This window comes from Polistes fuscatus, unplaced genomic scaffold (genome assembly GCF_010416935.1).
Source record: "Polistes fuscatus isolate 324 unplaced genomic scaffold, CU_Pfus_HIC Scaffold3, whole genome shotgun sequence".
Lineage (NCBI taxonomy): Eukaryota > Metazoa > Arthropoda > Insecta > Hymenoptera > Vespidae > Polistes > Polistes fuscatus.
In genome coordinates, this window is record NW_025113107.1 from 481,397 (window position 1) to 494,223 (window position 12,827).

At 30.8% G+C, this 12,827-nt stretch overlaps 1 protein-coding gene across 1 annotated transcript; it reads left to right on the forward strand.

Annotated features, from left to right (window-relative positions):
- The first annotated feature begins 1,735 nt into the window (after positions 1–1,735).
- On the forward strand, positions 1,736–4,184 carry LOC122520222 (5-methylcytosine rRNA methyltransferase NSUN4). Its single transcript, XM_043640287.1, has 8 exons — positions 1,736–2,064; positions 2,189–2,371; positions 2,443–2,830; positions 2,915–3,097; positions 3,202–3,488; positions 3,567–3,691; positions 3,762–3,899; positions 4,014–4,184. The coding sequence occupies exons 1-8, from the start codon at positions 1,984–1,986 to the stop codon at positions 4,156–4,158; spliced, it is 1,530 nt and encodes a 509-aa protein (XP_043496222.1). The 5' UTR covers positions 1,736–1,983; the 3' UTR covers positions 4,159–4,184.
- Positions 4,185–12,827: the final 8,643 nt, after the last annotated feature.

Here is a 12,827-nt window from a genome sequence, read left to right on the forward strand (position 1 = left end):
AACGTAGAGAAAACGGGCAGGGCGCGAGAACGAGAGAGAGAATGAGAAAGAGAAAGAGAAAGAAAGAAAGAAAGAGAGAGAGAGAGGAAGAGGGTGGGGAGACAGAGGAAAAGGAGGAGAAGTGAGCTCCTTACAGTGCATTGCCTTACGATCTTCCCCGAGTTCCCGTCGCACCCCGGACGCCGACAAATCGCGTCCAACGTGCTTCTCATGAAGAGATCCACAAAAGCAGCTTCGCCGTCGAGAGAGATTCGGGTCGTCGCTTGGCGGTGGCTCATCGAGAGAGAGAAAGAGGAAAGGGGTGGAGGGGGAGGAGTCAACTCAACTCGTACATAGGTGTATGCGTGAGCGCGCGTGTGCGCATGAGGACGCGAAAGACACACAAATACACGCATTACAGGCAATGTATACACGTGTATGTATTTATGTATGGGTTTCGTCTGTATATCATCTTTACGTATGTAGGTTTATATGTGCACATGAGAGGGACAAGGAGAAAGAGAGGGTATAACACCGCACCCCGTTCGTTCTTCTTAGCTTTCTTCCTTCTCTTCGAAGGAGAAGCAGTCGTCGGCAACGGTGAAATGACGACGACGACGACGACGACGACGATGATCGTCTTGTACATGCGAGCGTTCTTCTTTACGTCCCTCTTCAGAATACGGTGAACTCTCTGCTTATACGCTTTTCGTCTTCTCTCCTATCTCCTTTCTCTCGTTGAGAGGAAAGAGAGAAAGAAAGAGAAAAAGAGAGAGAGAGAGACTTTCACCAAGAGAGGCTATGCCAGTTCGGAGGGCTACAGGGTTATCATCCGGGGTTCTCTCTCCTTTTACGACTTACGCTTTTGGCGCGGAATTTATGCGGCGGTATGACTTCACGCTGCACTCTCGTCCTCCTTTTCGAACGTTCGCACGTCCTTCTTTAGGATACCATTTGCATTTTCACTTACGTAATCCGACAACTGAATTTCCTTGCAACCGTCCGACATAAAATTCGGTAAAATCAGTTACGAGAATTTTCAGAATGAATCTCAAGTGGCTATCAGGTGAACTCATGCTTATTTAATTGCGAAACTTTTGATAATCGAAAAGATTCAATAAATTGCTTTATAATTGACTTTTAATGTTAGAAATTAACCGAGCAAGTCATTTGGTTCCTTTATAAAAAAAAGCACGACTTCAAAATATTTTTACATAACTTTACGCGAATGTTATCTCATTGCATTTCGTAATAAAATGAATTATTCGAATTTATTTCCCCGACGTGAATAAACACAAGGCATCGAATTAGTTGTTCTCACATTTGATTTGATAGTCTTGTTCGATGTATTTACACGTGTAAATGTAAATGTTAATGTAATATATCATGCACGTAAATGTCTGGGTATGTGTTTATGCTGAGTGTTCGCATTTATGTTCGTATGAACTTGTTTTGCTTTTCATGGAAGCTTTGTGGTTCATTCCATGGAACTTGTTAAAAGTAAGGACCAAAGGAGGGAAAAAAGCGGGCGTATAGTCGATCAAGTAGTCTTTCAATGGCATCTATCGTCTAGCAGGTTGTACACAAGTTGTAACTCAAAGATGGGGTTGACTGTCCTTCCAATCCTCGTATCCGCATTAGCCTTTTTCTCTCTCTTTCTCTTTCTTCGTATTTATGTGCGCGTATATAATATATATGTATGTGTGTGTGTGGTTAGCGCCCTTCTCTTCCTACACCTCTTACCGCATTGCAATCTTCTAACGGTTAATCGACTTCGACGACTTTTTCTGAGCAATCGATCTAAATCTCTGCGCGTCGTGCCATCTAGCGGATTATTTGTAATTGAATCAACATGCTACTGTATTGTATCCTTGCGTAAGGGATTTTTGTCTCTTTCCACTAACATAACCTATCAAGGGTAATTTTGAATGATGAATTAAAAATCTAAATCATTGTTGTGTGTGTGTGTGTGTGTGTCGGTGTGTGTGTGTCATTTTATATAAAATGGCTTTTTTAATTAAACAATTAAAAGTCGGAGAATTGATAAAAGTATTTGTTAGATATAAACATGGTCCAAATCATTGGGTAAATATTTTCATGTATTTTATTTAGTATTATTATACTGAAGTCCTGCTATATTTAGTTACTTATTAATTGGTTTTTTATGGTCATTACATTACTGCATATTTACGTAATTTTTATCTTAAAGTCTGTGATACGGAAGAAAAAAACGAGTAAAGACAAAGCATTGGAATATTTTGACGACTTTTACGCTAAAGTATATGGAAAAGCATGGGATAAGATAAGAACCGCATTGCTACAAGAAGAAACAAAATATATAGCAGTGGTTAATAACTATAGCGATGTGGAAAAAATACAAACAACTTTGGAGGTATAATATCTACTTGTATTCTATATCAAAGTTAAAGAATTATTTTTTATGTATACTTGTATATATCATAGAATTGTGGAGCGATAAATGTAAAATCAATATATGATGTATTTCTGGAAAATCCAGAAGTGAATAATCAACAATCTATCAAACAAAAGAATTCAAAGAAAACTACTAAGTCAAATGGTAGGATAGATAATGTGATATCGGAAAAGCAAAAGGCAGAAGTACAATCGCTTTACCCAACTGATTATGAACCATCCCCTGAATTTTTGACCTCTACAGAGTCTACAGAGACAAATGATATGACTGACAACATTAATAAATCATTACGATCAGTGCAATTAAAATCTATTGCCGATGATTGTAATGAAATTAGTATTGACAACAGTCGTATCGTTCTTCCCACAGATAGCACAACAGGACTTTATGAATTTATACCGGTAACAAAATTGAAAGGTTCATAAATATACTACTATTTAATATATAGAAACAGTAAATATCTACAAAAAGCACTTCACTTTTCATTTTATTATAATATAGGTTTGGAAGATTATGTCCTAGAATCTGAACACTATGAATATTATCGGAAGGCAGGTGATTTTGAAATACCTGTGGAAAAAGAGAAAATTTTGTCTTTTCCAAAACATCTTAAATGTTATACATACGAAGAGTTTAGCGAAGAAAGATTTCCAGCTCCCAAAAAAGGATCCACCGGAGTATTAGGTTTGATTTAATTTGATTTTTATATGTAATAGTAAATCTATCTATATATTTCTTATCTATTTTATCTGTTATGTGTATCGATGTATTTTATTGTTATTTTGTAGATTATTATCTTTTTGATGGAGGTTCGTTACTTCCTGTTTTGGCTCTAGATTTACAATTAGGTGATTATGTATTAGATATGTGCGCAGCACCTGGAGGCAAGACTCTAACAATTTTACAGACACTTATGCCCAGTTTAGTGGTAGCCAATGATTTGTCAATGTCTAGAGTTAAAAGAATAAAGCAAGTAATAGACCAATACATAATAGATATAGGAGAGATTAAAGAAAGATTAGTTATATCGGAACAAGATGCTCGTAAAATTGAAGATAAAAACATCTACAATAAGGTATTATATATAGATTGAAAAAGTAACTTTGTTTTATGATTGATTGTAATTTCTTATTTTCTTTAACTTGGATTACAGATACTTGTCGATGTCCCATGTACAACGGACAGACATGTATTACACGAAAATGATAACAATATTTTTAAACCTTCAAGAATCAAAGAAAGATTGAAAATGCCAGAAATGCAAGCAGAAATTTTATAGTTAGTATCATAAACATTTTAAATATATTATCATTTGCTATTACTTTAATTATTACTATTAATATTGTAGCAACGCATTGAAATTAGTAACTGTTGGCGGTACCGTTGTATATTCAACCTGTTCTCTTAGCCCGATACAAAATGATGGCGTTGTACAAATGGCATTAAAACGAATATGGGAAGAAAGTAACACTGTTATAGTTGTAAAGTAAGTTATTTATAAAAAAAATTGCATTATTACTTTCTTAATAATATTTTTGATGCTTTTTTTCATATGAAAATTTAAATACAAATTAACGAAAATAATATATTATATTTACAGAGATATGACAGATGCTTTAAATCCATTGCAAACATTATTTAATTTTGGAAATTTTGGTTTGAAACATGGGCATATTGTTATACCTACTATCGGTTATAACTGGGGTCCTATGTACTTTTGTAAAATGATTAAAATGAAATCATAAAGATAATAAAAATTAGTTAGAAGAAATTTTTACTCCATTCTTCATAGATCGTATATATATATTATGTATATATAAAAACTTTTTACATAAAAATAGTCTGTAAATATTCCTGTAATAATTCGACTGCTTGCAGTTTTATAAAATTACGCATGAAATCTTTCAATATATTCAAAATACTAATAAATAGTATTTATTAATTGATAGAAATTTACTGAAGATTATTTATGTCCAAGGATATAAATGTTTAAATAGCCTATTTTAGTCACATTGCATATGCAGTTTTAATCGGTAAAACTATGCAATTTTCATTTGTACCTACTGATATTATTAAATATAAACACCTAATTCAAATCAATACAATAAGCGAGGATATAAACCGAAAATAAATATTTTCATTACTCAAACATTTTAATAATAAATATTTAAAAAATATTGGGTATATCCTACAAATATTTGAAATTATATTTGCTATAGAACTGTACGTAATTATATTTAATATTTTATATTTGTGTGTGTGTGTGTCTTCAGAAATGCATATGTAAATATATTTTAAACAGTAGCCACTTTGGGCGCTCTAAGAATTATTAAAAAATTCACCGATGGTCACCTGTAATAAAAATAAAATATATTAATTATACAATCAATTATTAAAAGCATGTAATATAATTCGTAGATGCACTTTTAATTTAATTTCCTATCTGTTTTTATGAAATCTTTATTTTAAGTTGCAATAAAATTAAATTTAAACGCGTGAATATCTATTAATTATTATGAAATACTTTTAAACTGTGTTATATACAAAAAAACAATTGCAGATTTTATATAATTCGATCACAGTGAAAAATCTTAAAGGCAAAACAAGAAAAAAGATATAACTATAATATGTAATGAACATTAATTAAGCTTCAAAATCTAATAATATAGGAATTTTAATAGGTAACTAGACATTATGCATTGAATACATTAAAACATTTTAAGAAAAATTCATCTAGACGGGCTAAGACTCTACAAGTCATTTGGATTTGACTTTTTGATGGTAAGAATTGTTAAATTCAATTTTTTAATATTTAAGAATATTAAAATTCTTAATATTAAATTCTTTAAAAAGAATTTAAAAAGCAAAAATCTATTCGTCGCGAATGAGTTTGTCTTCTTGCTCATTTATTCATAATATCCAAGTATCGATATATTAAAATTTTAATCACGATTAGATAAACTAAGTACGAAACAATGCATGTAAGACATTTATTTCATGTTTTTCTGGACGAAAACGAGTAAATTAATGCTCGGTTTCACCACTACTAACCACGAACAAAACACGTGATAAAAAAGAAAGTGTAATAATTAATTGCATTCTTAATTAAATGAATTTAACCGATGAGACAAGAAAACCTACCCTAAACTAATAAAACATACAATATAATACAATACAATATACAATTTTCATGAGTAATTCCAAAAGAAGAATTACTCATGTGCTCGTCAATAATTTTTTGGAATAATTACAACCAGTAACTCGTGCCGATTAGGACCTTTCATCCTCGACATGATTGAGCACTGGAGGGACTTTAAATTTTTTGACTCACTGCGTAAGAAGTTCTACGATGGCTCCAAAACACTCCTACTTCGCAGCAAGTGTTGTAGTCTGACGATCGAAGAGTTCCTCGATTTGGTATTGAAGGAGATCCATCGAAGATCCATCGAAGATCCACCGAAGATCCACCGAAGATCCATCGAAAATCCATTGAAAATCCATCCAAAATCCATCGAAGAATTCATTCCACATCTTTGAAAAGTAAGGAAATCCATCGTCTTATCTGTAACATAAAATAGAACATAACGATAAGTCATCTGCAATATAATCCAAAATTATATTAAAATAAAATCGAATAAAATGTAAATAAAAATAGGTACTTACAATGCATTCCAATGGGATGAAATTCAATTGCACCATGACGATGCACCTCGCGTGAATCTAAAAACGCGGTATAAACGAAAATAAGAAACTATAGATGAGTTTCTTATCGCGAAACCGAAATTTTATTATATGGCGAACAACACTGGCTCTAATTCGCGTTTGATTTTAATTTGTTTTACGCCCGATCACTGATTCTACACAACTAATTCAAAGACTGCTTTGCACACAGTCAATTCAAGTAGAAAAATCTTCATTGATGCACTGACTCTAATACGCGAACAGTCTGTGCGACTGTTTTAAAATAAAAATACAACTTTTCTCGAATAAAATCTAATGCAATTATTGCTTTGGTCGCAGCTAATTTAATATGAAAAATTTCTAATACAATCGCGTAACACGAACGAATTGAAATGAGCGAACGAACGTGCTTCTAATCCGTGATTTTAATTATATTCAATCGATACAACACTCCCGTATATTGCTTCGCGCACGATTGCAATCTGAAACAGAAATAAAAAAACAATACTATTAATATTATTACTATTACTGAAAACAATTAAAATGTTTGTTGAATTATTAAATACAAAAATATACTCACTTTGTATCTCCATCGATGAATGCACGATGGGTCTCCTACCCTTAGGATGACGATGACGATGACAATGCATCAACACTGACTCTACAACTGCATTACATGCAGTTAATTCAATTAACACTAGATTAATGGACTAACAATAAACCAATTTTACTCATATCAAATTTCTTTGCTACATATGCTACATATAAAATTTTAATATTATTTTTTTAAAATATATGTTGATTTTTAATACCATAATGAAATATATGTAAATATTAATTCCTCCCCTCTACCCATTTCTTTATGCAAACAATTCTTGTAAGTTTTTAAAAAATAGTAAATGAAACAATAATGAAAAAATCTAGTGTTAAACGAATTTCCAAATAAATTTAATTAATAAATTGTAACATTATTCCAACGATGATTTGAAACAAAAATAAAAACAGGATTATATAGACCATTGATATAAAAACATTATTATAATTATTGAGAAAATGTTTTATATAAAAATTGACTTACATTTATTCTTCAGTGATGAATGCACGATGGGTATCCTACCCTTAGGATGACGATGAGCACACGTTTAAACCGAATAAAAGAAACTTACGGATTTTCTTAACCGAGCAAATGAAACTTTTACATACGGCGTACAACACTGACTTTACTTTCCGATTCTTTTATATTTTATTTTATCGATGCAACACACGAGTACTTTATTGCCTACGCGCTCGATTGCAATAATGTTCTGAAACAGAAAAAGAAAAAGAACAATTAATATCATCGTTATAATAAAAATCCATTAAAGTTATCATAGAAGTGTTTGATAGAAAAATATACTTACTTTTAGTTTTCATTGATGACTGCAGGATGGGTATCCTACCCTTAGGATGACGATGAATAAAATAAAATTAAAGAAAAACTCTGAAAAGCTGAAACATACTAAAGATTATATTATAGTACAATATTCCCTGTGAATCATTCCTGAAGGCATAGCACACTTTAAAAAATATATATATATATATTTTATATAAAAGTATTCTAATATAAAGAATCAATGTTAGATATAAAAAGTTGTCTGTCTAATCAGCAGTTGTCGAATGTTGTAATTAGATAACATTAGAAATAAAATCAATAAATAGTTTAATACGTCACGTTCGTTAGATCTTTACTCGTTGAAGGACGGAAGGGGAATGGAGATCTCTCTGTGTATATCTCGTAGAAGTATCGAATGCTCGGTGCTCGACTGTTTACGTTTCGTTTTCGGCGGTTATTCTTCTGTTTTCACCTCGAGAAATTCCTACAAATATACATACACATTCATAGTTGCTTGTAGGTGAATGTTTTGTTTTCTTTCTCTCTCTCTCTCTCACTCTCATTCTCACTCTTTCTATACATTTCTATATGACTTAAGGGGTTATACGCAGTTAGGATTTAAAAAAAAACGATTTTCTTTTTTTGGCATTTTCGGAATGTTCATATATTTAAGTATATTCTCTGAAAATTTCAAATCGATCCGACAAATATTCTTCACTTCATGTAAGCTGCAAACAAAAATTTTTAACTATGTGTAAACGTCTCTTTGAAACTTTAAACGCGTTTTTCTCAAAACGGTATTTTCAAAGTCGGTGATCTCGATTTTGCAAAAACGGCTTAACCGATCGGTTTCAAATTTTTACACAATCTTCTTAGATATATTCCTCAGGTATTAAGTATAAGGAATAATTTTTAAAAAAATTTATTACTATTTTTTTGTAACAATTTAGAGCGAAAATTTTAGTCAAAAATAACAACTTTTTTTCAAATAGATGCCATTTTGTCAGAAATCAAAATTTTTAAAATTCCTCTCGTTAATACCTGCATTAATCTATCCTTTAAAAGAATCCACCATATTTTTTAATTTCGGATAATCCAAACCGCCAAAATGGAGATCACCGCCAAACGTCTTTTTTTAGAGGACGTTCAGGAAATCATCTACAGGAGCAGTGCAGATTAATATTTTTACAGAATCGACGCGCTATTGTATTCTCAAAAGTTCACTCTATTTGAATTACCAACAATTTTTTTTGAGAAATAAAAACTGTTTCTAGAAAAAATTCATGAAAATACGTCTTTTTCGAGCCTCACAACTGCGTATAACCCCTTAAAAAAAAAATAACGCTTACCTCGATGAATATGAAGATAAAAAAGAGTAAACACAATTGTTTGACCGAGTATATGTATTTCTGCTGGACTCTCCTAATGCTCGGTACCTAAAAAAGGAAAAAAAAAGATTACACACATTAGTATAATACAAAGAAAATCAAATATATGAGTGTGTGTGTACGAACAACCTACACTTATGTATATATGCCTGTATGTGTGTGTGTATGTGACAGGAATCGAATTTAATACGAAATATGCGATCTTTGAAGACAATTATGAAAAATGATTAATTAGAAAATCATTAGAAATGGTAGTAAGTATCGATACCGTGAAAATGAGCTTGAAATTAGAAAAAAATATTGTTAAGTAAAATTGGTTAGATTTGGCGGATAGCCGAAAAACATCGATAATTACATTTTTACGGATATTTTTCGAACTTTTCAATATTTCTTTTTGAAAACATTCACGTATAAAAATCTTGCTTGTAGCTATCGTTTGATATATAATAGAAAGGTGTAAGTTAGAAAATATCTTTTAATTACCTAAGACTAACGAGACAACAAAACGTTCGTGCGATCTCCAGCACCGACGCCGTGAAAAGAAAGAAGGAAAATACGCTAAAAGCGCTGATTGGCTGATAATTATTTCGGACGTCACGTGATCAATTAGAAGTTCATGTAAACTTGTAAATTCAAATTGTTACTAACGTTTTATACACGCACACAAGCTTGTCGTCACACGTACGTAACTCAGCTTTCTTCATAACTCAACAAGTTTGATATGATAATTTATACATTAAATAAATCAAAAATTAATTTTATTTTTCTATTCAAGTTACACGTATGTTGTTAATATTTAAAAAATAACGAAGAGAATAAAGGCAATATAAACTAAAAACTTTATCACTTCGCACAGAAAAACACAATCGTACAGAAAAGAAACGTCGTTGTAATTATCCTTAAAACAATTGACATCACGTGTGACATCGCATGCCATCTATAACGGAATAAATTTGCTTAATCTGTATTGATAATGAAAAATCACGCATAAATGGATCTGAATTATCGATTAGGTACCAAATTAGTGTTTCAATTTCACTATTCTCAAACAAGTGATCATCGTAGCTTTCTTCTCCGTACAGGTAAGCTTTAATATATATAATTATTTTTCAATTGCTTAAGCAAAATGTAATGTGTGTAGAATATGCTTAACTTATGTTTAAAAAATAGTACAATTTTTAAACACTACACATTTATTAAAATACTTGAAATATGAAATAATTTCGATTTCGAAGTAATAACTAGGTTAAAATGTTTCGAAAAACGTAAATTAGTTTAAACAATTGTTTAAAGATTAAAAAAAGGCAAAAATAAGAGCGTTTTAATCTTAAATTTTATTAATTGGGCGCATTACTCCCTTTATACACATGCGCAACGTTCGAAAAGTCATATAAACAACTTTCAATAAAAGTATTTTCATAGATGACAACGTGCCAGTTTGAAGGAGAATTTCGAGGAAGACGGTACACAGGACATATTCTCCGAGCTTTTAGACAACAATAGACACTTGCATCGATTAATTAAAAATTATTTTAATAAACTAATGCACTTTACTTATATTACAGGAAAATTTTACCCCCGAAGTCATCACTGCGCAGAAGCATTAAAATAATTACTTAAAATAGATAAAAATACGAAAATCATAACGTTTTATTCTTAAATTTTATTAAATAGATTTATTATTCTTTTTATACACATGCTCAACGTTCGAAAGGTCCTGTAAACAACTTTCACTAAAAGAACTTTAACAGAGGACAATGACTCAGATCAACGGTGAATTTCGAGGAGGACGGATCACAGAAGATATACACCGAGCTTTTTAACAACAATAGACGCTTGCATCGATTAATTAACAATTATTTTAATATTTTAATGAATTCTTATTATAATTAAGATTGTTTAAACGCATATATATTTATTTAAACATTATCTAACTTTTGACGTACTTTAAATATTAATTAATTTCGATTTTATGTTTTAATAGATGAAAATTTTACCCCTCCCCACAGAAGTCATCACTGCGCAAGAACATTACAACAAATGTACATTTGTTTAAACAATTATACAAAAAATAAAAGAATATTAAAATGAGAGCGTTATAATATTAAATTTTATTGATTTTCTTTTATACACATGCGCAATTTTCGGAAAGTCACATAAACAACTTTCACCAAAAAAACTTTAACAGAGGATAATTACTCAGATCAACGGTGAATTTCAAAGAGGAGGGATAACAGAACATATACTCCGAGCTTTTAGACAACAATAGACGCTTGCATCGATTAATTAACAATTATTTTAATATTTTATTACACTCTCTTTATATTTCATATTATTTAGACGCATATATGTAGTAGTATAAGCATTACATACTTATTAACATATTTTTGAATATCAATCAATTTTAATTTAATATTCTTTTAGATAAAAATTTCCCCCTCCAAAGTCACCATAGCACGGAAACATTTACAAAAATTTACATTAGTTTAAACAATTACATAAAAATTAAAAGAATATTAAAATGAGAACGTTATAATTTTAATTTATATTTATTACAATTAATTTTCTCGTTACATACATAAGAAACTTTCGGAAAGCCATGTAAACAACATTCAATGAAAAAATCTTTTTTATATGACAACGTATCAATCTTACAATAGATTTCGAAGAGGAAGGTACAGAAGAAGATACATCCCCATTTTTAGATTACAATATACATTTCTATCGATTAATTAACAATTATTTTAATATTCTAATACACTCTACTTATATTTAAGATTAGTTTAAACGCATATACATTGTTTTTAACATTACATACCTATTAAAGTACTTCGAATAAAAAACAATTTTGATACGTTATTAATTTATGATTTTTCTATATGACTGTCTTTACTTACTGTCGTGTTAAAATCGATTTGTATTACTGGCAAATCAAATTTAAGGAATATTTATTTAAATTTGGGTCTTCGGAAGCGGTTACCTCCTCGTGGTTAGACCCGGGCAATGGTATTTTACTTTCAGTATAATGTTTAACATATTTTATATGTTAAACATTCCATTGCAAGTAAAATCCAGCTAAAGACCGCTTACCATAAACATTATAATCATAATTAGTTTCTTTCATTTTCCTAATAATATCATATTACAATTCATTTCATTATTTTCCCTTTAATACTCCTTTTATATTATATCCCACATTTTAAAATACTCGATTTATTTTATAGGAACACTAATCTTGTGCATTCTTTCAGACGTTTTTGACGTGCAGTGCGGTCGGTAAAGCACGTCTCGGTCGCGTTCGCGTTCGTGATCGCGATAAAAAACTTTTTTATAGTTTTTTATTTTCGTTACCGTCTACCCATCGTCATCCTAAGGGTAGGAGACCCATCGGGCATTCATCATTGAAGATTAAAAGTAAGTATAATTTTTCTATCACACATTTTCTATGATAATTTCGATGGTGTTTTATTACGACGATGATATTAATTGTTCTTTTTTATTTTCTGTTTCAGAACATCATTGCAATCGAGCGCGTAGGCAATGAGGTACTCGAGTGTTTGCATCGTTAAACAAAAATCGAAAATTTTTCGGGTAAAGAAACTCCGAAAGTTTCTTTTATTCGGTTTATACGTGTGCCATCGTCATCCTAAGGGTAGGAGACCCATCGGGCATTCATCACTGAAGATAAAAGGTAAATTAATTTTTCTATTAAATATTTCTTTAATAATTACTTATAATTTTTAAACGATAACAATGATTCTAATCGTTTTGTTTTTTCTTTTTCTTTTTCCAGAAGGCTAAGTGTTTGTGTTAGTGTTTGAACTGTGTGCAATGCAGTTGTAAAAATTAGAATCAGTGTCGTGGTCGCGATAAGAAACACGTAAGTTTCTGATTTTCGTTGGAACCGTCTACGGTATCGTCATCTTAAGGGTAGGAGACCCATCGTGCATTCATCAATGAAGATTAGAAGTAA